The 26,298-nt window shown below is 46.1% G+C and overlaps 2 protein-coding genes across 2 annotated transcripts; one reads left to right on the top strand and one right to left on the bottom strand.

Moving 5' to 3' along the window:
* Positions 1-574: 574 nt before the first annotated feature.
* On the bottom strand, positions 575-1,736 carry LOC140213327 (putative nuclease HARBI1). The gene is made up of 2 exons (XM_072284564.1): positions 1,281-1,736; positions 575-610 (listed from the first exon to the last, which is right to left on the bottom strand). The coding sequence occupies exons 1-2, from the start codon at positions 1,734-1,736 to the stop codon at positions 575-577; spliced, it is 492 nt and encodes a 163-aa protein (XP_072140665.1).
* Positions 1,737-4,098: 2,362 nt separating this feature from the next.
* On the top strand, positions 4,099-24,731 carry LOC126528362 (uncharacterized). Its single transcript, XM_050176260.3, has 5 exons — positions 4,099-4,327; positions 15,639-15,774; positions 18,705-18,850; positions 20,515-20,623; positions 24,429-24,731. The coding sequence occupies exons 1-5, from the start codon at positions 4,258-4,260 to the stop codon at positions 24,643-24,645; spliced, it is 678 nt and encodes a 225-aa protein (XP_050032217.1). The 5' UTR covers positions 4,099-4,257; the 3' UTR covers positions 24,646-24,731.
* Positions 24,732-26,298: the final 1,567 nt, after the last annotated feature.

Raw genomic sequence — 26,298 nt, 5'->3', positions numbered from 1 at the left:
GTTCATAAGTGTAATAGATCTGTGTGCATTGCTTGTGCATATAGTATGTATCTGAATGTGTGTATATATGCATAAATGCGAAATTGTATCTGTATATGAGTATGTATGTATTTTGTGTAATTTCATACTAGGTTTTTTCCTTTGTTAAAAGTGCATTTGTTTTCCAATATTACTTTGTTGCAAGTGTTGCATCTTTTGTGATGTTTCTGCAGTGCTCTGCTGTCAAACGTATAAGGGGGCGGGACCCTCGTCAAGCTGTACCCCAGCTTTTAGTCCTGTCTCCTTTTTTTCAATGTGAAAAGAAATAAAAACATCATTCATTCATTCATTAATTCATCACTGGCATCATCCAACACGTCACCTTCGTCAAGACACAAGTTGTGCAACACTGCACATGCTGTAACGATGTTGGCAGCGCGGTCTGGTTCGTAGTGGAGGGCGCGGTACCGCTAAAGGCAGCGGAAGCGGCTCTTCAGAAGCCCAATGCACCGCTCCACTACGGACCGCATGGCAGCATGTTCAGTGTTGTACCTGCCTTCTGCAGTGTGTATGGGAGGGTGGCCTGTGACTGGGGTCAGGAGCCATGGTTCCAGGGGCTAGCCGCTGTCACCTGCAGGATCGTAAAAAATGGTATGAAATCTGCACAAAGTTGAGTAGGGGAAGCATGGGTCATGTAAAGTGCACATACTACATAAAGGCTGCAATACAGGAATATACAGGCTGAGCACCTGACGCAGATGTGATCGCAGATAACAATAGCTGGGACATAGTAACATCCCTATTTGCAGCAAGGCAGCTCTTTGTGTAGTCTTCATTCATAAATTACTATAAGTGTAAAAGAGAATCTGACAACACGTGCACTGTACACTCATATTAAACGTTAGTTTAGAGTACAGCGGAGATGTGTTGTCACTTTGTTTCGTGCAGATACCATTGAAAAGTTTTTACATCTCGCCTGTACTTAATAGCCTACTATAACATAAGGGGTTCGGGCTTCAATATTCTCTTGCGGCGCGAGCACGCTTTGCTGCATGCTGCCAGAATTGCAACTGTACAAAATATTCCCGCTGCTCACCGAGGAGGTATTCTCCGGCCTTGGCAATATGCCCCTCCTGGAACCGACGATGCAACCACGTAGTTCTCCAGACGTGGGCGTCGTGGTCTGACCCCGGTCGCAGAGCGTCGACGGCGAGGATCCGCATGCCTGCGTCGCAGATCTGACGAGAGCGCGCAAGCGCGTTGCTATGATGGGCAAATTAGACAAAAATTAAGATACTTACGAACATTGTGTTGAGGGCGTAGTAGCCTTTGCGGTACATGAATGCCGCCTTCTGCTCTCCCTTCGGTGCGATGATGGCTATAAGGCTGCTGTCCACGCATCCGATGACGCCGGGAATAGAGCCGCGTCGAAGGAACCCTTCCTTCACGGACGCCTTCTCCTCCGACGTCCTCGGGAAATGGACCCACTTGTTGCGGGCCCCGGCTTGGACGATTGCCTCCGCCACGCGTTGCACACACTTGCTGACCGCAGGCTGGGTCACGCCGATCGTCTCCTCACTCCCTGCCGAGGCTTGAAAGCTGCCCGTTGCGAAGAATCGCAACGCGCACAACACTTGTCGCTCCACCGACAGCGCTGAAGTTCTCACGCCTCCGAGTTCCTCCACCACTTCGTTGCACAGCCACCGCACAGTTTCTTTCTTCAGGCGAAAGTGCGGGCGAAACAGATCGTCTGGCATGTCAAACGCATCCTCGGGCTCCCTCCTCCTGCGCCCGGGCTGACGAGCCGCCGCAGCCGCCAACGCAATAAGAAAGCCGCCATTTTCTATTCCAAACGGAACGGGGCACTCACAGGTTATTCCGCGAATATGGCGGGCTTGTTCGGCATAATTTAGCATAATGAGTGCGTAAACGTCACTTTGAAGTGGCGGTTTTTGAGCATTACTGATGTCGCTTGACAGGCAGGAAAAATGGGCGCGGCCTCAAAAAGTTCGACCAATGAGCGAGGGGTGTCGGCAATTTTGGAATAGAAACAGAACGGAATAGCTTCACGCTATACCTACCCTGGCTTACCGCAGCTTCTTCTTCATTAAAATTGTACCCCGGCGGGAAAGACGCCATCCTGACAAACTGCGCGTATGGCTACATGGAGGGATCATCGAAAGACTGGAGCCTGTGTACGTGTACAACCTCACGACCGCAGTGGCATCGATCAGAAGGCTGAGGCACATGCTTGGTAGCAGAGTTCACAGGAGACAAATATATCCCGAGTCTGTAAGGGAGATGCACAAAGAAAATATCCCACGCGAGCAGTAGGGACACAAACCTGTGAACAGCGTGAACTGACCCAGTACAAAGCCCAGCCAATGAGGCTGGCTCAGCGACGCTTCTTTTTCGTTACACCAGGCGTTGAGATGTAAAAGGGAAGTAGCTTTTACAACAACTACATGTGTTTTTGCAAGAGTAAGATGTTTATACAAGGATTAAGTAAACATTTGTGACGCCGCGGAATGACGCATCACTATACAAGCTTGGGCTCTCCAGACGTACAGGAAAAAACAGAGAAAATAATAGTTTAGTGCAAAACTTTATGCTTTAAAAACCTTATTTGTTTAACCAGATAAACGTGAACAAATGTAAGATAGTATGATCTTCTAGTCTGTCTGATAGCAATAATAATTATTATTATTATTATTATTATTATTATTATTATTATTATTATTACTACTATTATTACGGAAGAATGAACGAAGAGAGGAACAAGATCGCGAGTCGCTGGCTGCTGCGTGTTGTTGGTGGTCAGGCATGCTTACTCAAACTCATTTTGTATATATATTGTAAATATAATCTTCTATACTCCCAACATCCCCGTAGCAATATTATTATTGTTATTATTATTATTAGTAGTAGTAGTAGTAGTAGTACAAGTAGTAGTAGTAGTAGTAGTAGTAGTAGTAGTAGTAGTAGTAGTAGTAGTAGTAGTAGTAGTAGTAGTAGTAGTAGTAGTAGTGTTTGCTTTGAGAACATCTATACACTAGACAGGACAGGGAAAGCGAGGAGCCGGCTGGCAACTGCTGCCACCGGAAGGGGCACAACGCCGGCCTACTCCTCAGAAAGGAGGAGACAGAAACACACAAATAGAAGCTAGGAAGGAGGAAAAGAAAGAGGAAAGAAAGAACAAGATGGCAGAACTCGAAGAGTTAAGAAGAACGCAGTGAGTACAGGAAACACCCAGTAGGGCCGGTGACTGCTGGTCATGCCACTAAAGAATGTCGAAATAGAAGAAATATTGTTGGAGGTCCCGTGACCCGTAAATAGAAATACGTTACAAACGTGAACCTGGTTAGTTTCTTTTAGAAGAGTAAGCAGAGTGCTATGCGCCTGATTGCGTCGAGACGCACAACCACTGGGGTACAAACATTGATCGAGTGTCGTGCACTCCACGCCAGGAAGGTGATAATCCCGCACTAGCGAATTCTGCTGAGGGATGTAAGGCGGAACACTCCGATATTACGTGCTGAAGCATCTCGCAGCAACCGCAAAGCGTACACGATGGCCTGGCCACACGTCCTTGTCGGTATGAACGTTCCCACAGCCAACCCTATGCTTGAGTAGTCGTGGTTTAGCGCGATGAGTTGTTTCGATATCGCAATCAACATGTGCATTTAAGCAGAAGCAATCGTTACTATAGAAGGGCACCGTGACAGTTAGAGTGCATTACCGTACGTGGCCCTAGGAGAGACCTTTGATATTTGGGTGATGTCACAAATCGAAGCATCGGTCTCATATTTATGCCGCCGTGGTCGTAGAGCTCTCAAAGCTGCCATTGGCGACGCGCATCCACGTATGCCCCCTTATCACGGAGCTTGAGATTGCGTGGCCCAAAGCACATATGGAGGGGCGGAAGGGGATGAGGGGAGCACGCCTGCCGAGCACTCGCGCGCGCTGCGCCTACCGATAAAGGTAAGTTTCCATGTCGTAGCGTTGCCCACGGTCAGGGTGCAAGCGGCGCCCAACGTCTAATCTGTGACTCCTCCACCTCCCCTGATAGAGAGGAGGAATTCGTGTGTGACGGAACGTTTTGCGAAAAGGTCACACAATACACAAGTTGATAACGGCAGGCGTGTCTCGTACAATGCTTCCGCAGCTAACGGAGGAATGGTATCGCTCGTTTAGCAATACCGTGGGGCGTAGTATTTAAGGTCTCACCGCTCTACCACATCCCTCTGGTCATTTTGACGCTGCGGTTCGCTTCAGAGAATGACGATGAAAGTGTTGTCGATGCTCGCAGGGGCCCTTGTGCTTTTCGCGCCGCTCGTTGTCGCCCAAGGTAAGACACGCCTTTCCCTCGAAAATACTGCCATTCTTTTAATTTTCTGAAGTGCACTTTACCCGTGGGACACGTTTTGGTCGACTTATTTATTTGCTTAATATGATTCGGAGTGCCTAAATCTACGTTGGGCGCACGCGGGAAGAATTCAACTTGTCGCCCTAAACACGTGTCGGGATAGCGAATCCGCTAGGAGAACGCTCTTTCGCAACCGCGTTCCGTGAAGCTTTACACTACCCTCACAATACGGTGGTTAAAATAGATACAGTGATGCTTTTCATACACGCGTACCTTCTCGTCATCCACTGCAAGAGCTAGGAACCTGGGCAAATGAAAAGGACGCATACGTGCCGTAGCGCGTTTCGACAGCAATTCGTGCTAGCCTGGCTCAAAGCCCGCCTTGGTAATGAAATCGGTGTGTAGAAGCGGCTTTATGCATTACACGCTTCAGAGAACAAGGGTTTAGAGTTGAATGCACGCGAAGCGCAGGAGAATGGGGGCCGTCGAAAAGCCCAACTCAACAAAAGTAATGCGGCAATTTGTCTAATGATTTTTAGGCAGTCGTTATTATAGCAACTGAAAAAGCCCCTTGCTAAGCTTCAGCCGTGGTGATGAGGCGAGTATGAGTAAATGCCGAGCAGCGGTACGCAGCCAGCCTGCGTCGTCTAATCTGGACATGCTTGGCGTCAGTTATAGACAAGCCTCGTTTATTTCGGGCCCAGCGACTACCATTACACGTCGCTGGCTAGCTATGGCGCGCCCCTGCGTGCCCCGTTCGGGCTTTGTACACACGGGATGACGCGCACTCTTCGTGTATCGCCTTTGAGGGCACCGAATAGAATGCGTTTCTCTTGCTGTGAAAGACCGCATCAACGCTATGGAAGCAGATGAGGCAGTTCTTACGGGATTGGTTAGCAGGCCAATCTCCGCAGGCTGTGCCGAAAAAGGAATGCGACAGACATAGAAGGAGCGCTTACGCGAAGGAAGCATGTATTTGGCTGTTCAGCGTGCTTATGCCGACAATCCTAACGAAAAACAGGGAACAACCAACTGAAACATCACATCCCATCACTGTATTTTCCTTGAAGACCCCTTTCGGGGTTACATAAAGGTTGGGGTGTACAAAATCGGACGTGCTTCCATAAAAAGTGCCGCATCCATCCAACGTACCTCTAAAAGATATCCGAGGACACCTAAACACTTCTTGCGAGTTGAGAATACGAAAGCAAGAATGTCCACTTTGGAAGCCGCTGAGTGGTTCTTCGAGTTTTGCACTGCGAGTAATGTTTGCGTTAATGGTCGCTCCACACGCCCTGTGTTTGGAGAGTGTACGATGGTGGATTTGGCTGCATGCTTCTTCGCTCGCTTTCCTGCGTTCTTCCGTTCCCTTGCAAAATCTGCGGTACGTGTACCCGCGCAGACGGCCACGTTTCGCTACTGCCGAAGTTGCGGTCGCCGACGATGTAGATTGTTCAGACTCCATAGCGTCACGGGCTGCCTGAGCCAGCCAGCGTGAGCCGGCATGCGCACAGTTCAGCCAAAGTTTATAATTTCACATGGTGAAGTTGCGATAGCAATATCTTTTATCTTAACATACAAGATACATTCTTTTATGCATCAAAAATACCGATACTGATACGCGTCCTGCCAAAGGTATCGTGATACAGATACAAGATACCCAAAAAGTATTTAAGGTACGTGTTTGTTCGATGCTGCCAAGCTCTGACCTCAGTACAGCTGCACGATCTGATACCCATTCCATTACTTACTACTCAGTGACTCAAGTAGACGGGAGAACGGTTAGATACATAGACAGAAACATAAATTGATCGATAGATAGCCCGCGGAAAGTACGTGAAGCACCCTAAGAATGCTAACGGGGGGCATAAAATAAAAGCAAACAATGAAACAAATCCATGAAAACAAAATTGGGACCTAATATTTAGAGTGTAGGGCTGTGTTGCTGGGCAACTGAGTCTCATTCCCCATTTCGGACGCGCAATTCTTCATTTTCTTTCCTGTGTGTGAGCTTTGCAGCACGACCGCCTCATCCAGCAGCGATGGTCAGCAAAGGTTATAGAACGGTCTGGTAAAAGAACTGCACTTAGGTTTTTGCACTTAGGGCTGTTCTGCCTTCGGATTTATTTCACAGCGAGATCAAAGATGGTCCCTATTGGTCAATATATAAAACTCGGCAGTATTATTTGCTTGATTTTGCAAACACACACACACACACAAAACGAGAATTTGCATAAATCCTTGGGGGATTAGACAGATTATGCGCTTAAAGCGTAAACTATAGCGCCTGCGCAAACATAAACACATAATAACACAACCATAGAATGACTTTAAAAAGAACTGATAGCGGGGAAACTTATTCAAGCTATGACATGTTATCATAATGTCACTGTGCCCAGATTTCTTAAAAATGATCCTCATAAGTTTTGGAGACATCTTGGTAAAGCTACACATAAGATAGAAGAAATCATGTTGGATGGCAATAGTATTACGGATCCACAAATAACTGCAGATAGATTCAAAGTTTTTACAGTGCCCCTACAACTGATTTCACGCATGCAGAACCCAAATGTGTCATTGATATATTAATGTGCGAATAGTTGCTGCGGGTGTCTTTGTGTCCGTTGTACGGAAACTGAGCGATAAAAAATCCCTGGCCCCTACGGACTGCCGAAGTCGTTTTTAAAGTGTTTTGCTTTACAGCTAGGCTTGTTCTTGGCGAAATTATTTCGAGTTTGCTCAAATTCTGCAGACGTGCTAAGTGATTAGAATAAAGCAAAATGTTTACCAACTCACAGATAAAAAAGAGATAAGCTACTAGTTTAGAATCACAGGCCTGCGTCTATTACTCCACCGCGTTGTAAATTGTTGCAGCATATCGTCGCAAGAGAAATTAGGACATATCATAGAGAAAACAAGATTTTGCCAAATTATGAGCATGGGTTCCGGGAGGGTATGTCTACAGTAACGCAATTAGTAACAACTCCATGCGAACTTTGAGTGGTTCTTGACAATGGTGAATAGGTTGATATTCTATTTCATTACTTTTGTAAGCCTTTGATAGAGTTTCACATTCCAAACTTTTGCACCAACTTGAACCTTACGTTGGCTTATTCATTGGATCGCATCTGGTTAACGCTGGTGCGCCGCCAGGCAGTGTACTGGAGCATTCGATGTTTTTAATTTATAATAATAATTTACCAGAGGACGCCTCATCAGTGTCGACAAAGTTGTTCGCAGATGACTGTATTACCTCTGAAGACGTAACTTCTACTAGTAACCACGGTATCCCCCAACAATCTGTTTTTAGCTTAAGTTCTTGGTGTCGAGCTTGGGATACGCAGGTAAACGTACATAAAACAGTTTTACTAAGGCTCACTAGAAACAAGACCCCGAGAGTATTAAGTACTGCTCCAGCAACATTGCCATCCAAACCGTTCACAGTTATGAGTATCTTGGAGTTTATTTTACTAGCAAAGTAATCTGGGCTAAACGTACATCTGACATACATTTGAAGGCATTAAAAAGGCTGTGCTTCTCACGCAGAAAGCTTTGTCATGCTCCTTCTCATGTGCGCTTGTTCGCTTAGTGCGGTCGAAATTAGAATACGCGTCCAAAATTTGGGACCCACACACGATAAGTGATGTTAATCAGCTCGAAAGGATTCAACGTAAAGCCACCAGATTTATTTTTAATAAATACAAAAGATCAGATTTCTGAAGTGAATTCATGACAGAACTCTTTCCTTGTATTCTAGAAGGAAATCAATCTCATAAAATTTCTTAATAATATATTGACTGGCTACACGAAGATAAGTGATCTTCCATACCGTCGCCCTTTAGCAACAAGACAAACAAGATCCAGAAGAGCTCGTTTTTTGCAACCAATTTTCCCAAAAGCTAAAGCATATTTTTCCCAACACCTATTGTGGACTGGAATAGATTTCTATATTTAGTAATTATGTCGACAAATTTCGTTCAGTCTCGGGAAGAACACATTGTATGTTAGAATTTAGGTTTCCTTTCCCGGCTGATGTTCAGTTTGATTAAATATATGATAGCGCGTTATTAATTATTATGCATTCATTGTAGCTTTTGGTTAATCCATAATGTATTGTAGGTAACGCGCAATGTTGTCTATTACTTGACAATTGTACGATTGCGTGTACATATCTATCATAGTCTTTATTATAGCTTATCTGCCCCTCTTGCTTGGGCCAGGTTGGCCAGCCGTATTTTAAAATGATTAAATAAATAAATAAAAATAAATGGTTTTGGATGCCTCCGTTGTTCATGGTCTCTCTACTGTTTCGCCACAAAACCTGCAATCGCCCCTTACTGGCCTCTATCAAGGACATGTTTTCTTTCCCCTTGTTACCTAAACCCAAGGGCTTCAAGCAGGCCAGATGAGTCTAGACCGGCAGCTGGGTAGATATCTTCACATTCTAATGAACATTCTCCGCCGTTTCCATAGCTTTACCGCAGCAAACACATCCGCCTTCTTCATTGGTGTACCACGCTTTATAACTAAGCATTTTAAGGCACCGCGATCTCGCTTCGAAAAGTGAAGGGCTTCCCTTCGAGTTAGCATATATTCGTTTATTGTGACAGCAATTGTATGGACACCACAAGAGCATTGCTGCCGTCGCCGTCACCGCGAGCTTGCGTATAACATGAGGTTCCGTATAAATGGTCCTAGCACGCCGTATGCTGTATGTCACATACAGCATACGGCGCGCCGTATGTTTGTGCGAGGGAAAGTGTGCGAGGGTGAGCAGGCGATCGCGGCTCAATATCGCGCACGCAACGGCGGAAAGCGGGGAGGAAGTTCGCCGCCTTCCATCGTACACAAGCCTTTGATGAGACGGTAGGGAGGGGAGGGGGGAGCGTACTACGGCGAGTGGCCTAGCCAGCCTCGCGCGCCTGGCCGGGCCGCTGTATTCCTAAAGCCATCTTAGACAGGTACAGAGAACGCGCGGCGCGGTGTTTTCAAGGCGGAGTTCGCATTGATGGGAGCGGCTGCACGAAGGTCAATTCTCTCGCTGCTGCTGCCGCGTTTCCTCACTGCGGCGTTTCGTCAGCGGTTTTCCGAGGTCATTGAGTGAGATGTGTTCATGTTGCCTTGTGCGCGCGTGACACTATGCTTGTTAATTTAGTTGTACTAGAGGATAACTTTTTGTGGCTATGAAGGGAAAGCTAAGAAGGCAACGCACGCACAACTGAGACCGCTTCTGAAAAGTTCCCTTCGTTTTAATCGACGTCAGTTCAGACTGGCGAAGACAAAACCTAAACACTTCATTAGCGACAATTAGAAAAGACAGAACACACCACATTTGAAATTTTTACTTATTTGGAGGCTTTCCCCCTCAACCTCTGGGGAAACGCGAAACCATCACACGTGGGAGCTGTGCCTATTCAGCGTCTGTTCCGAGCAACCAAAAGCACTGTCAAACAGTGGCGGTCTACTTCGCGCGGTAACACATATGTAGCAGCCACGCGCCCGTAGCTTTCCCGTCATTAGGACAGAAAGTTGTGCGCGAGTATAGTACGCCTATGCTTACAAGTTTATACGGCCGATAAAAGTACTTTTAAGCAAAATTACACCGTTAGTGTCGTATCTTACCGCACTATAACAATCGTCGTCTCTCTTGTTCGCATTTCCTTTCTTTAGCGCTGCAGGTATTTCCAAGTCATGAACGGCATGCGCGCTATCAGCAAAACCGAAAATTTTCGACAGGAAAGTAGCGAGCGTAGCCGTTTCAAGAAAGGAAAGGCGAGCAAGACAGATGACGATTATCGTTGTGTGGCAGGGCACAACCCAAAGGGCGTGTAATTGTTTGGGAGTGTACTATCGTTACTTCGTATGGCTATCCACCGATTTGCTGTCCCAATCGATGCTTTGCCTTTGTGGTGAAACTGCCGCTTTTCTTTCCCTGATTTCGATTTTTCCTTTGAGCCAGTTACTTATAGCCGGTATCTTTTCCGTTGCCGCCACCCATGCGATTGTCTCAGCCTCTCTCACTCTGCGTTTGACGTTTCTCGCTGCCATGTTGCTGACCATACAGGTCGTATATATACTTGCTAGTAAGCTTTTAGTTCTACCAGTATGCGTGAATCTTCTTGCGCGCAAGCGTAACTGGCCAGCTCGTGAGTCGGCTGTGTCTGAAGCCGCGAAGCAAGCGAAAGAGGAAGGCGCCAGGGCCTCCATGGTCGCTTCGGTTTGTGTGCAAATTTCTTCTGCACATTTAATTAGCACTGCGGGCAGTGACAAAACAGAAATTTGAGATATACAAATCGTTAAGCGTCCTTCATACTACCTAAGCTAACACTTTGCACACAGTAACACATTTAACAGAGTGTCTGAGGCGATATTCCTGAATTTACACTGCCGAAATGTTTGATATTATTGAATAATGAAAAAAAATAAAGAACCAACCCCGCTTACTATTCAAAAATACGTGGAGGGTGTTTATTTGCGGCACAATATTGCAGTCTGCCATGGGGAATGCTCCCCCTTGCCACCGTGCCTTCTAAGTACGCGGAAGCCAACCGCTACTTAGAGCTCCAGTTCCTCAAGCAACGCGTTCGAAACCCTGTGCAGCGCCTGTCACTGCCTCTGATCGCAGAGGTTGTGACCAGAGGTGCATCGTCTCAACGAAGCGTCCCAAAACTCTAGCTGTAACGAGGGAAGAAGTTCGAAAACGGAAGGATAGATGGATGGATGCTATAAGCTTCCCCCTTGGAAAGGGGCGGTGGGTTGCACAACCTAGCTCTTGTTATTGTATTGCCCAATGTCCTACGAATCTTTAAAAAGAAAAAAAGGAATGAATAAAAAGAACACGGAGAATTGTCATAACCAAACTTTCCGAACCCCTATTGGGAACATTGATTTTGTAAGCCTCCGTTGTTCATCGTTTCCCTATTTTCCTTCCACCAATCTTTCAATCATCTCTTACTAATCTCTACTGCGGACATGTTTACTTTTCCCCTGCTCCCGCTGAACCCAAGGGATTCAAGGAGGCCAGAGGTGCCTATATCGACCGCTGTGCAGATATCTTCACACTCTAATATAATGTGCTCCATTGTATCGCTAGCTTTACAGCAGCAAGCAGATGCTTCTACTTCCTTCATGTACCTCACTTTATAAGTGCGTGTTCTAAGGCATCCTGAATTCGCTTCGAAAAGTAATGAGCTTCCCTTTGAGTTATAAATTCTTTCTCTACTGATTTTGCTTTTTCCTCTTAAACAGTCCCTCTTAAATACCTTCTCTGGCTAATCCACCTCCATATGAATGCTTCGCCCCGAAATTTTTTTTCTGTACAAATACCTGAACACTCTCCCAGCCCATTTACTTTCTCGCATATTCATCAGCCGTTCTTCAAAATCAAATTTACTGTGAGCTTCTCTCAGTTCAAAATTTCTCCACACCACATCACCCTGCACAGATTCATTAGTGGCCTTCCTGTGAGCGCCCGATGCGAGGCGTTCCAGCGGCCTTTGGTGGCCACCGTGTACAGAATGTACGTACCTCTGACTTTAAGGAAACAACCGCATTTCCGGATTTAGGTCCTGGAGCCATAGCATATATTCACATACCAAAGAGCACATCGTACCTATTGCATCCCAATTGCGCTCTGTGTTTTATTATGGCGGCATTTCTCTTCACTATGGCTGTTTTTTTTTCCGTGTCTGCAGACATACGCCGCCTTGGTTTATCCATAAATCAAGGTGTTTGTATTCTATTATTCGAGGTATTTCCTGGCCCTGCATTAACACTGTGTATTTACTCTTTTCATTGAATACCATAAATTGTGATTCTTTAAAGCGAAATCTTAGTCCTAAATTTTCAACTTCTTGTCCACAGATATCAGCCACTCGACGCATATCGCTTTCATGGCGTTGCGAGAGGCTCCCTCCTAACGTTTTCCTTTTTCCATGACATCGTGCCAGTTGTCACATGATGTGAGAGGTGCACACCGTAGAGTTGATACGCGCACACTTTGTATCGCTGTTGCATATTTTTACACCAGGTGGCACGCCAGGTAGAAGTTCCAAAGGTAGTAGTATAAAGTAAATAGAGAAGGCTTGAGGAAAAAACGTAAGATTAAGGAGATCTACAAAAAATTTTTGAATGAGAAACATGCATAGCATTCGTGAACAAATCAGGCAGTCTAGATGACTGCTTGTCCGCGTCCCGATTCAAGGGGAATGCCGATAAATCAGCATCATCATTATTAACACTGCGTCACGGGATGTGACATGCGCGGCGCATAGCGTCGATAGCTACAAACTTCGCAGGACAGTTGTGTTGTATTCCACCAGGTGTCCGGACATGTAGCAGTTGGATGTAGCAGTTGCATGGAACGTGTAGCTCGACCTGGTTAACTCAAGCAGGCGAGGTGACTATTTGTCATCGAGAAAAGGTTGTTTCGAAGGGGTTGCCAATAAATGATCAGCGTCATCATCAACAACATCGCATCGTGCCACAGGCCAGGGGATGTGACATGTGCGCCGCGTAGTCTGGATACCAGTGTTCACTGATCGGTACACGTTATGGCGCCTCCTCGCAATTAAAGTACGAACCGCTGCTGAAGAAGCAAATCGTAGAGCTACGAACGCGGCTACGACCGGGAAACGTAGGGTTTAGCAGACCGCTATGCAGAGATCAGCACAAGCCGCAGCTCGCCGTCGATGCAACAGGGCGGATAGTTAGAATACAACAGTATCTTCAAAATGCAACAAGTTTCATTAAAATTGGCCCAGTGGATATCGTAGAAAAGCATTTCTGTCTTTTACATGTATTTGAATAAGCAGCATTGGAGTAGGACCCTAGCTAAAGCTCCCTCTTAAGAAACAATAAGGAAGCGCCAAGGGCAAAATTTTTCATGTGACACGTCAAATAGGTCATTGAGCGAAAAAGCCGGCGTCTGTAGCAGCGAAATCGAACCTAAGTTCTAAGTGGCTGCCACGTTGCGTCACGAGCGTGCCTCAACGGAGTTGCTATTGGCTGCGACGCCAAGGCACGAGCACACCTTCACGGAGCGGAGTGGGCGAAAGGAAACGCCTGCTAGCCAGTAGCGCGCCAAGTCTTGCGTGAGGGGACCGAGCATCGCTGGCGCTCCATGTCGCCCTCGCTCTCGCTCTGAGAAGCCTGTGTTATAGACCGTTTTATCGGCGAGGAGGAACGAAGCCTCGAACCAGGGCGCCGCGCCGCTCTCCTCCTCGCACTGGTATGTGCCGGTTCCGCTTTTCTCCCCGCGACAGTTTGGAAAGGTAGCGGTTTAATTGCAAATTAGTGCGGTTCTAACGCGTTCTGTTTGAGATTTCTGTGATGTCAGATTACTCAAGGTCGATGGGCTACCACTCTGCTGTATTGGGATGCAAAAATAACTTGAGGAAGCAAGCGTGAAGTGCATCATCAGCTGCGGAGACATCGTCGAAACCACCGCTGCGATAGCAGAGAGGCGTCCGTTTCGTATTGCCAGCATAAACAGAAAGGGCTTCATGCTATCGTGTGTGTGTACGGAAGGTTTTGTTCCCGGTGAGCGCTCAGCAGCGAACTTGCAACGAAAGCATGCCAAATTGCTTGCCATATGTTTTACATCTTCCTTCTCTCGTCAACCTCACCCATCATGCGCCTCTTTCTTTCCCTCTTCCCCTTCCCCCAACGCCGAGTAGCTGGCTACAGGAATATACCTCAGGCCGACCTCTCTGCTTTACGTATCACTAAACTTCTCTCTTTCTCTGTCAAAAAAAAAAAAAAAAACTCGGAACAGGGCAGTCTCATGATGAAATTCAGATATGAAAGAAAGGTGCTTATTACAATCGTTCAACCATTGCGAATGAAGCTAACTCTTTCTTCGTGCACGCACAGTAAGCTTATTCTGTTCAAACGTGTTCTAAGATTATGATGGTTGGCAACCAACGTTCTGGCGGAAGTTGACCGAGGATGTATTACGAAAAGAGTACATGCCGAGTAATAAATGATGGTGTGTCTTTTCTATTCTGTAAGCAAAGCCATACCTACCGTGTGTCGGCTGGCACTAGTTGACGTGGTTTTCCTGTGCTTCCAAAGCTCGCCGGCAATCTGCCGACGGCGCTCATCGCGCGCTGTTTTGTTGAAGAAAATAAAGTTGCAGCCGTTGCAAAAAGAAAAGTTCGTTTCTCATCTCACTGGAGTAGGCCAGGTGTCCTTGCGCGCACAGGCACCATTGGAGACCTAAGAGTGCGCACACTCTTTCAACGCATCCCGTGCGTCATGTATCGCGTGGAAAATTTGCAGCCACTATCATCTGCTCATTTTACCCATGTTAACAGCCATTTCGATCGAGTTATTTTACTGCTCCTCATTTTGTAAAGCTTGATACCCTGTTGCCACATAAACGATGTTTCGAAAATCGTACCGCGGAAATTGTAGCCCCACAAAAGCTAGCAAAACGCGCTACCACGGAGATTCCCAGTTACATGGATTGGGATGTACGCTGATGCGGCGCACCGCATGACACGGAGACACCTCTGATTGTTGTCACCTTAGTGATCCCTTAATAGAGTTCAAGTCTAGAGATACATTAACAACACGTTACACGCACACATTACGTATCGACACTATTCAGACTTGACTCGCATCCTATCTCGGGCGTGGGGAAAGCTGCGGGAGTGCGTCTAGGCCCATCGCCGTTCGATCTTGCGGCTATATCGACGCCAACAGCTTAGTGACGACACGCTAAGATGTTCTCCAATCCAAACAGCTTGTTGAAACATCCGGAAAGAGAGATAACTTGCCACTTATCGTGAAAAGCCCCTCAACCGCGCATACTCCAGCGAGGTTCCACATACCAGCATGGCGCCACACGATAGACGGCGCTGCAATCGCAAAATGGCGGCATCCTCAATGATCCTGTCTATACGCGCGTTCCTTTTCGGCGTAAGATCTCTCCCACGCTCTAAACTGCGCCTCGGTAAGGACAAATCAAAGCCTCTTTCATTTCTTTAGATCATCATCATCGTCAACAACAACAACAACAGGAACAACAACATCATTATCACCATCACCACCAAAACGCGCCAATAGTCTCAACGCGCTCGCTTTCCCACGAGGCCCTCATAACTCGATGCCTATCTCAGCGGCGCCCGGTCGGAAAATATTGCTTTCGCATTCACAATTCATAAGTGCTTAGGTGCCATCGGATATTTTTTTCTATGTTAAAATAAAAACACAAATTAGTGTATTTTTCAATGTCCATGGCTCTTATCTGCATCCTGCACCTCAACCTTCACTTGTGCTTGCTTTGAAGGTGGCGGTGGACAACAACTTTGCGACAAGCAGGGCATATCAGCCTGCTATTGGAGAGTTGCCGACGACTATGGGATGGCTCCACTTGTAAGAAGTGCTGAACGAAAAGATAGTTATCTGGAAAGCTTATGCAACGGGTGAGATATGTGTTGTTTCTTTCGCCTAGCTGCAACAACCAGAAATTCATTCATTGCAGTGTTGATCCGTTTATTGATTTTCGTGCCTCTCGAGGCAAGTCATGTTCTCTGTTCTCTGACACACCACTAAGGCAGTTGGCCGATGTAGAAACGACGAAAGGGGATTTCGCATGCATTGTTGCAGCCGCCAATAGTAATTTTTCTATGCTTCTTACCAACACTAGCATAGTCCCACTCTCACTTCCATTCACTTTCCGCCACATAGTGTAAAATTTGTTTTTCCTTTCTCGCTCCCCTTTGACGCTGTGAGCCACACAGTGCAAACAAGGAACGACAGTGACGCGTTACTGCGTAAGCTTTTTTGATTGCCGTTGTCAAGTTTTGGTTGTTAAAAGTATGCTAAAGTCCATCCAGCATAGTTACATAGCAAAGTGTCTGCCCAACCTGGCATTTGCAAAATGAGCGCCAGTGAGCCCAAGCTGCTGCGCACAGTGTGAAGGCAAGACCGCGACATAGCCGTTCCTCCACATAACATTATAAAGTATGAATGTCCTGAGCTATAAGGTAAGAGGCTCTTCTCTGAATGGGGGCATAATGCCCGTACACACGGCCGTTAGATAAATTATGTTCTAGGTAAGAAAGCTTAGTTTGTTGTCATTCGGAAAAACAATCGTTAGCCGTAGTTTCCTTATGCAAGAACGAAACAGTAATTAATATAGCTTTAGTGCGAAGCTGCGTGTTACAAATGTTACATTTAGAAAAACCTCAAAAGGCGCTATAAACTTGAACACCTTCACAGTACCCTTTTGTTGCAGCCTGTCCATGTTCAGACGGATGCCTCAGACATAGTTTTGAAACCTTTTTTTTTAATTTTTGTACAAATATGTAGCAGTAACAGCACGTTGCCTTTAAATATATTTAAGCACTCAACAAATGTTTTCTTGTTTGTCACATTCGCAGGCTTTGATAATTGCCGCATGCAATGTCGTCATAGACTGTTGGCCAAGGAGCGGTTAAGTTTAAGAGCATTCGCTTAAAACGAGAGTGAAAAAATAAGGCATTGCTGCAATGGCCTTTGTTCTCTTCGTTGAATAATTTGCTCATACCGCCACGGACTTAACTCGAGCGCCCAATCATTGCTGCTGTTCAGTTGATGGATCTCATTTCGCTGATGCAAGGGCCACGGTGTTCGTAGTCGGCGTTGCTATTGGCATACTATAATTGAATACTCGGGATTTACGTGAGAAAACCACCATTTGATAATGAGGCATGCCTTAGCGGGGGACTCCGGATTAGTTTTGACCACAAGGGGATCTTTAACTCCCTCCCAATGGTCGTTTTTGCATTTCACCCCCACCGAAATGCGACCGCCCTGGCCGGGTTTTCATCCCGTGACCTCGTCATAAGCAGCGCAACCGCATAGCCACTAAGCCACCGTGGCGGGTGTCTTGGTGTTCTCATGTGAGCTTCTCTGTGCTGTGACATGTTCTTCATCCTAAAGTAAAGTGTCTAAAGAATGCGAAGTTTCATACAAAGTGGAGAGTTCGGTAAAGTGCGTAATGGTAGCCGTGTGTCAGGGTATTTTTGCGGCTCTACGACAATGATGCGGAACAGTCTGTGACTGGCGAGAGTGCCACGAGTTGCACGTTAGAAAGGCACATGTCCATTTTGCTTGCAGAGGTGTTCAGAAGTTTCACGTTCACTCGGAAAACAGAAAAAGCGTGCGTGCTCTCAACCGGTGAGCAGGTATAAAGATTAAAACAGCTGTGCTGCACAATCAATCAAAGTACAGTTTTTCTCCCCTGTTTGAAGGTAAACATCACGTCTATTTACAGCAACGTCAACTGGCGTTAGGCATACCTATGCGTTGAGTAGTACCACTTAATTTCTTCTATTCTGAGAAGCAAAACTGCCTTCGAAGGCTTCCTGACAATAAATTCCGCTCAGTAAGCAGAAATCAGTTAATTCAATCGTAGTTTGGTTTTCCTAAATTAGGAAACGAAGTCGAAGCCCCAGTGTACATGGCCAAAACTGACTTCCGAACATGTCGCTCACCGCCTGGGGAATGCCCCCTTGTCAAAATCACCACAGAGGGAGACGAAGACAAACCTTTTGACTCCCCCTTTGGGAACATGTCTCTGAAGTGCATTGATGCAGCCAAGCTCTAAGACAGTATGCTGATTCCGATCAACTTTGTTCGTTGCGACATGAGCACTTGTACGCGCTAAAGATACTATAATATGCTGAACAAAACTGAATATTTCTGTAAGTAGCCGCAGGCTGCCCCATTCCAAAAGTAATAAAAGATGGCTGCTACCGACCGCTCAGGCACTGTTTACTCGCACCTGCCGGAGAGCATAGGTTTATTTCCGTAGAATAAAGCTTTTGCGTCGCCGCGTAACCTTTTCGAGCACTTTTGGCACGTTTATGACGTCGCCCAGCCAACTTTTCTTTGCTAAGGATCCTTTTTAGCGGCGTTATTAACCTTCCGTTCCATGCCGCCGCGATTTTAGACCAGCCACCGCAATCTAAGTAAGGGAAAACGGACCAGTCGCAGACGCCGGCACCGTCCTCTACATCCGGTCATCGATTTTAGTGCACTGGCTCGGCCCGAACAAATCCCTCTACATTTCAGCGCTCTCTTCGCCTCTTATCAGCCAATTAGATAACCAAGCTGCTCTGTGCAAGCAACTCGTTTTTATAGGAAACAAAAGTGTCCCCCTATAAAAGAGGAGAGTATTACATTGGTCTGTTTAGAAGACTCTGCGAGTCAGCACGCTGTGCTTGCGTCGGTGGTTACGCAAATTTGACGTCAGAAGATTGCAATAAAAAGATATTTGAATATCTTATGTTTAGGGTCCGGAATGAGGCTAGAAAATGACAATTTTAGGAACCTTATCGTAAACGTCTTGTTATTTCTCCACCGACAGCAATCCACTCGGTTTCCCCGAGATCAACCCTTGCAAGGAAGGTTTTTACGCCAGCTGCACAGACGCCGAAAAAAGGAAGTTCGCTCGCATGGAGACCGGCTACGCTGTACTTCGTAAAGAAATCACGTCTGCAGAAAGCTGCCAGTGTAAGTTTCCACTATAGACTTGTTTTTCCTCCAAACATGGAGTGGTGATATCAAAACTCCGAGAGAAAAGTATATACAAGTTTTAACGATGTACTGGGGTATCGGAAGTTATCACCAGAACTTACCAGATAAGAATGAATGACAACATGCTAGTACTAGTTCAATTACGACACTGAGCAGATAGCAATGAGCACGAGTGAGTTTTAAAGGCTGTGTGAGAAACTAATAAAAAAAAGCGCTGTATTTACACAGCTTATTTAAATGGTCCACATGTAGACTAACTAAAAAATGGTATTTTCTGTTTAGGGCCAAATCCGGACTTTCACTCACCAAAATTCTAGATAGCTGCGCTCCCTCCTAATCAAGCTTGAAAGAATCCTACTCAGCAGGGCTCACTCGGACTCAGGCTCGCGGGTCGGTCTTAGCCTACGTCTGCCTACTCATTAGTGACCTTTGCTTCTGTGTGCGCCTTCTCAGAAGAACGAAACATTCGAGAACTTAGCCTTCTATAGTTATGTTTTAACACCCTTCGTAATCTGACGTCGACACAGTCACATCACGATGCACTTATAAGCATCTCCACAGACTGAATAAAATACATGAAAATTTTCGGCATGTGGTCTTGACAGCACATCCAGTTTTGCCCAGCCAAGATAGTGGAAGCCTGGCTACATTTGGAAACAAAATAAAGGGCGACGTACAGGGCTGCAGGCATTGCGCAACCAGCGCTGCCACCCTCCTTTTCTCACATCGTAAGCTGCTTGCATTCGCCAGCACTGGAAGAAGGAGATAGGTCACATTGGTTAGGGCAGCGCTAGGCAACTAGGAAACCCGATCGCTCTGTTGGGGTTAACGAGGAATTTGCCGAAAAACCAAGTAACTACGCCGCCCTCATTTTACAACAACCACGCGATTCTACGACCAACAATCTGTGTTGTCTAATGTGACAACACATATTGCTTTGTCAGTTTTAGCGTGAACGACAAATACTGCAAGGGGAGCGCGAATTTCTATAGGATTCGTTCTTACACCGAACATTGAAATTGCAGGCTGTCCTAGCTAGCAAGTCAAAATGAGTAGTGGTCGGGAATGTCAGGAAGGAAAATGATTAGCTTAGTAAAAGGAAAAAAATAATTTCACCCTCGCCGATGACTCGGAAGCAAAATCTTCAGATAGAAAATATACCACATACACTCACTATACATACATACATACATACATACATACATACATACATACATACATACATACATACATACATACATACATACATACATACATACATACATACATACATACACACACGCGCACATACATACATACATACATACATACATACATACACACATACATACATACATACATACCTACATACATACTAAGTGGTTGCAGCGCTTATCATGCCTCGAGTTAGCTCATCATTAACTAAAAGAAGAGGTGATTACAAAAACTGCGGCTCAGTGCGTCCCCAAGACAGTGTATAGTACGCCTGTTCTTGTCAACGCTTCGCACTTCAAGCGGAAGCTCGATTTGCAAAAAAAAGCACACAAAACTGCATTTTCCGCAAGTATCTCAGTAAATATCAGTCAGTAAGCTAATATATGACCAATCTGGTTATTTTTCTCTCATATATAACGGTTTCCTTTTGCGCTTTTGTCCCTCAGCTGTTCAACAACTTCGTGAATGCATGGACCTGAGTACCATGAGCTCCTGTATTTCCAATCCAGATTTTGAAGGTGGAACCTTCGAGGCTCAGGCGGAAGCAATAGAGAGGTAAGCGTCCAAAGAAAAGTATATGCGAGAAGCCAATGACCTACTAATATTCAATCTAAAGTCACACGTCATGTCAGCGTCGGCCTCGACAGTCCTGAAATATGCAAGGCATTGGCGATCTTCCCACATGAGCGAGAGGAGTGAGGATAACCAGGGGATCTCATGTAGCTGTAACTAAAGAAAAAAAATCCAGCTGAAATAGTCTCAGGATGGCTGTCAAATTTAATGCGATCAGCATTTAAGCGGCACACCGCTTTGCCGCCGCAGAAAAGCGTCATGTCTGAAGCATAAGCAAAACGAGAACAATGTGAAAGCAGGAGCCAACATTTCGACAAGTGGACCTGTCGAAACGTTGGCTCCTGCTTCCCGTTGTTCGCAGTTTCGCTAATCCTCTTGAATTTCCATCTCCAGCATTCCCCGCGTTTTCCATGTATGAGCCATGTACTGCCACTGCCTCGTTCCTCTCTCGCGCTTATCTCTGGACAGGCTGCGCCATCTAGGGGCGCCACCGCGAATTTCACTGCTCTGCTCGTGTACGAGTATGCATTAACACAAGATTGCCTGCATGTGTATGATGCGCGTTTGATTCTGCTGAGCACGAAAACTGTGAGCGATTGCTTTGTCATTGAAGCGGCACATACTTAGTAACTAAAGATGGGTGAACGAGGTCCGCTGAAGAGTGGAAAATACCAAGGGTCACATGCCCACTGACCCAAGTTTGTGTGACAATTGGTTTCGAACCCGTTATATTAAGCACAGACGCCAGATGCTCAGGATTGTTGGATGACGTTTTGAGCACTGCTGAGCCAGGGGTAGGTTCGATCCCTAACTTCGGAAGCAGCGTGATATGGTGGATGAAAGGAAACAGTACATTCTGTACGCTCAGATTCCGGTACACGAACCCGAATGCGCGGTTGTTATCCTTAATATTGCGTTCATCTTCGCGCGGAAAAAAAATTGGCAGAGCACTGAAAGCGTCGTTCATAACACATGTGGTGTTTAGTATGGTAAACCTGATCAATCATTCCCATTTACTGTGTTTTGTATATTGCGTGTCATTTTTAACGTACCCAGAAGCTTAATTTGTACATGGTGACCTTCGGCGAGGCACAAGACGCGAAATAAGAAGAAACGTGGTGGAATGTCCTGAAAGTGTCACGAAGCCTGAAGGCATCACGAGGCTACTTGCCAAGGTTTACTGCCACTTTCAAAGAAAGTGTTGCGCTCAAGAAAAAATATTTTTGGAGGATTGTACCTGTCTCAATGTTTTCATCTCACAGCACTAGAAACAGGGAGCGTAGGGAAAGTAGTGAGTAACAACAGCATGTATCCTCCAAAAATATCTTTTTTTTTGAGAAATAGTTTCCTTGTGCATATATATATATATATATATATATATATATATATATATATATATATATATATATATATATATATATATATATATATATATATATACATTGTCACGAACACTGGCTAAGACAAAGCGGATGTAGTGAGGCTGGGTGAGAGTCTGCTGTTGGACTAAAAAACAAGCTGCTAAAACCTGTCTCCCTCGTAGGTAGAAAACGATGTCGGCGAGCATAAGCGTCTCATCTTCTATGCGGTGCTTGCTGACGCGCTCATACAATAGGAGCGAACCGTCGGCGTCATTGTTGTCCGTACCGCAAAATGTGCCGCGGTTGAAGGGATGCGAAAGGACCACCTGTACCGGAGCCGGGGGCGCGGGCTGCAATGACGGCGTACCGTCTTCGGCCATGGAGGCGGGAGAAACGCGGAGTCCGTTCCGATGATCCAGGGCCGGGACGAATAGAGTCCGCAACCTCCTCCAAAAACACGTTACGGGGAATATTTACTCAACAGCAAACGTCTAGCGCTTCGCAAATGAAGACTGCACAGGGCACACAGTTTTCTTCGGAAAGAGCCTTTTTCGTTCCGTTCGTCGCAACGTAACATCTTGTGACCTGTGTCACTGGAGAAAGAAACCTGCGACTCAACCTATTGGTCTCCTTCAGCAAACTGACGTTCCAACCCCGCCGTTCTATTGAGTGGGCCGAGACTTGCTCGGCATCTTTCCAATTCCCACGAAAGCCAACAAATGGTTTGCAGTGGCTACCAATTATACCACGCGATATGCACTTACTCGTGTTTTGCCAACCAGCTCGGCAACGGACGTAGCCGACTTCCTATTGTAAGATGTCATCCTCCAACGTGGTGCTCCACGTCACCTACTCCGAGATCGCGGTCGCTACTTCCTGTCTCGTCTGGTTGACGATTTGCTTCGATCAGATGTGCTACTAACCACAACTTTACCACCTCATATCACTCTCAAACCAATAGACTCGCTGAATACCTCAACTGTACACTGACCGACATACTTTCCACGTGCGTTTCTGATGATCACCACGATTGGGACGTTGCCCTCCCGACCGTCACATTTGCATAAAACTCATCGCGTCTTGAAACTGCCGGCTACTTACCCTTCTATCTTCTTTTTGGCCGCCGTCCCATATTACCCGTTGAAACCTTGCTCCCTTCTGATCCGGCGTCGACGTCCACGACTTGCTATGCGCAAGATTCCATCACGCATGCGCTCGTCGCACGCACAGTAGCCCGCCCTCGGCTCTCGCCATCGCAGACCGCACAAAAGTGCATCTACGATCGTCGACAGGAGAATACTGCTTTTTCACCGGGCTCTCTCGTCCTTCTCAGGCTCCCATCTCGTTGCGTCGGTCTCTGTGGAAAGTTAATGCTGCGGTACGTCGGGCTCTACCGCGTACCGGGACCCTGCGGCACCATCTGTCGGCGATCGGCTCCGCGACAGCCGCAAGAGTCATGCTGGCCTCCCTTAGCTGCCTCCAGGACCTCCGTTAACAAAACAGAGGCGGCCTCACTCTTCCCTTTTTTGCTATAATACCTTTCCACAATACCCTTTCTACGGCAGCGCTATCGGCACATTATTCTGTGGAATAAACGTCGTTTTAGTCATTCTACCCCGTGCAGCACCAGGTTACTCCTGTCACCTATGAGATAACTCCCATCGCATCCACTTCACCAACGGCCACACCACGAAATGACATCGTTCATATTTCCCGCCTCAAACGTTACAAATGAGATAACCCATTTTCACCACAACCAGCACCGGTACGCTGCTTCACCGGCCGGGGATAATGTCACGAACAGTTTCGAAGACAAAGACGGTGTAATAGGGCTGGGTCAGAGTGCCTCCAGTCGGACTAGAAGATCTGCTGAAACCTGTGTGCCCTGTGCAGTCTTGACTGGCCAAGTGCCAGCTGTTTACTGTAGAGTAAATACTCCCTTTAACAATATACATATACTGAGACTTAATATGAACGTGTATACGCTGATGTACCGCTTGAGCTAATATCGTTACGTCACACTCAATACTTTGGTGCCAAAACATCGGCCTTTCTTCGTTTACATTTCCTGGAGGTTTTCCTTGCACATTGTGTGACCGAACTGTGTCAGTTTGAGTGCAAAACTTTAGCCAGGTAAAATATCTGAAAACATTAGTTTCATGACCTTGGGTTACTGCTAATTAGCCATGCTTCCCGTATTTGCCCGTTTTCTTTCAGCCATGGGACCACATACCTAGATTTTTTAATTTTGATACTAAGACAGATACGCCTTACGATCTATCGAATAAATAATGTTACCCAGATTCCCTACCTGAGGCAGGTGATATTCAATATTTATTGAGCTTTAAGCTATACTGAATGCATAAGATTATTTTGGCTTCTAATAAGAAATTGTGTCTGATGTTTCTTTATGTTTGTTCCTGCAGGGGGGCACAAAATTTGAAGGCCTGCATCGATAAGGCGATTAAACCCTGCGATGCCAAGAAGAACGCAGCTGCCATAGCGCATTTGCAAAAGATTGCTAACGCCATTGTGGATCTCACCTCGACATCTGATAAACCAAACGGTGCTCACACAACGAAGGCCGCTACGGCAGTCGTTGCAGTATCCCTGCTGAGCTGGATAGTTCGCTACTCCTATTAACAGCTTTCGTGAGCGATGCCATCCCACAGTCATCGACCGCGTGCCCTCTTTATTATTATCAGCCATTAAACATTCTACATGACAAACGTGTTCGTGCTCGTACTTGCGATATTCGGCAACTGAAGTGGCACTCATGCTGGCTAAAAATCGTATTCTAGGTTTTTACTCCACTCAAAAAGACGGCTCAAAAGGACGGCACGTTGGACACGTTGGTAATCCTTACTGAAACTAGCAACAGCGCGAAACGTGTATTCGAAACGTGTTCGTGTATCTTTCTTATGTAGTTCGCAATGTCTCGCTCTGTACATAGCTTCAAAGGGTCGTCGAGCCTAGGCAATATATAACTAAGCGTAATATACCGGTTATTTCTTATGCTTGCAATACTGCGCGAAATTTTGTGGAAAAGATATCGATGACAAATGGCGCGTCGTAATAAAAAGTTAGGGGGATCTAATTTTTCTTCGTGTAAGGCTATCGGAAGAAGCGACGTTGGGATACATAAAGCCTGTTTAGCAACTTTGGAGGAACTAATTCCCAAAGGCCAGGAAATCAGTGTGAACCTCCTATACAGAAGAATCATGTAGATGCGCAGTCCGCCTCAATAGTCTTCTATGACAAAAATTTTAAACGTGTTGGTGCAAGTACGTCAATCATAAGACAACCAATGGCCATAAATTCCTACTAAAATATCTTGTTCATAGTGTTGATAAGCCCTATACTTTCTTTTACTAATGCATAGGGTTCGCTCTGTGTTTATTGGGCGGGCTAACAAGAAACCGACATGGGATTCTGTTTATAATCTGTCTTTCCTTTTCTTTTTTTTCAGGCGCATGTGCTGTAAGGGTTATCCTCAGGCAGTTGCATTCTCTTTGAGTTATTTTTATTTTCCTTTCGCTTGTTGCACGACTTTCAATTATCCATTTTTTGAGAAGCATTGAACTAGCCACACCTGAGCGTTAAAGGCTCTGCTAAAGGCCTCCGCTTCAATTTACAAAACAAGTACCTTCGATTGCACACTCCAAGGCCCACCGAAGCGAACTTAGCACTGGTGCTTAAAGACAAAGCTTTCATAGGTAATGTCTTTATTTACGTTGTAAGTACACTCTAAAAACAGAGAGCTCTGGGCCCTCTCTTTGAGAGTGTAGCTGCTTGTCCCATATTTCACTCTCTTTTCGAGAGTTGATCGACCCTCTTTGAGAGAGTAGGTCAACTCCTCCTGACAGAGTTTTGTTACTCCACCCGCAAGGGAGTGCTAGTACTCTTCCGTAGAGTGCTAATACTGTCCCCGCAGGGGTAATAGTGCTATCCCCAGACCGAGTACTTCTACTCCCCCAAAACATAGTGCTTGTACTCCTTCAGAACAGAGTGCTAGTACTCTTCCCAGTGCCCTCTTAGCCATGTCCTGGATGAAATCCACCCATGCAGGCAGGAAATCAGATCAAATTACGGCCGCTGATATACGGATCTTCAGGCGGCTCCCCAGAGACAGCGGGCCAATTCCAAGCGGCCTTCAGAATAGGCGTGAGCAAAGTTATGCAGGATTTTAAAGTCATTTTTCCTGGCTATTTGCTGCCTACCATGAGGCGTGACTGCTCTATAGGCGGCCTATGCGTATGCGCCCCGAACGCCACTGCGGAGAAATTATCTTGGCAA

Source organism: Dermacentor andersoni, chromosome 9 (genome assembly GCF_023375885.2).
Source record: "Dermacentor andersoni chromosome 9, qqDerAnde1_hic_scaffold, whole genome shotgun sequence".
In the NCBI taxonomy this organism is placed as follows: Eukaryota; Metazoa; Arthropoda; class Arachnida; order Ixodida; family Ixodidae; genus Dermacentor; species Dermacentor andersoni.
This window is presented reverse-complemented; position numbering and strand designations above follow the sequence as displayed.

Bases quoted from the DNA above. Each gene is read 5' to 3' on its own strand.
- LOC140213327 (XM_072284564.1), bottom strand. From the start codon at position 1,736: ATGCCAGACGATCTGTTTCGCCCGCACTTTCGCCTGAAGAAAGAAACT. The intron at 611-1,280 runs GTAAGTATCTTA...ACGATCCTGCAG, and splicing joins ACGCCCTCAACACAATGTTC to GTGACAGCGGCTAGCCCCTG.
- LOC126528362 (XM_050176260.3), top strand. From the start codon at position 4,258: ATGACGATGAAAGTGTTGTCGATGCTCGCAGGGGCCCTTGTGCTTTTC. The intron at 4,328-15,638 runs GTAAGACACGCC...CTTGCTTTGAAG, and splicing joins GCCGCTCGTTGTCGCCCAAG to GTGGCGGTGGACAACAACTT. The intron at 20,624-24,428 runs GTAAGCGTCCAA...TTGTTCCTGCAG, and splicing joins CAGGCGGAAGCAATAGAGAG to GGGGGCACAAAATTTGAAGG.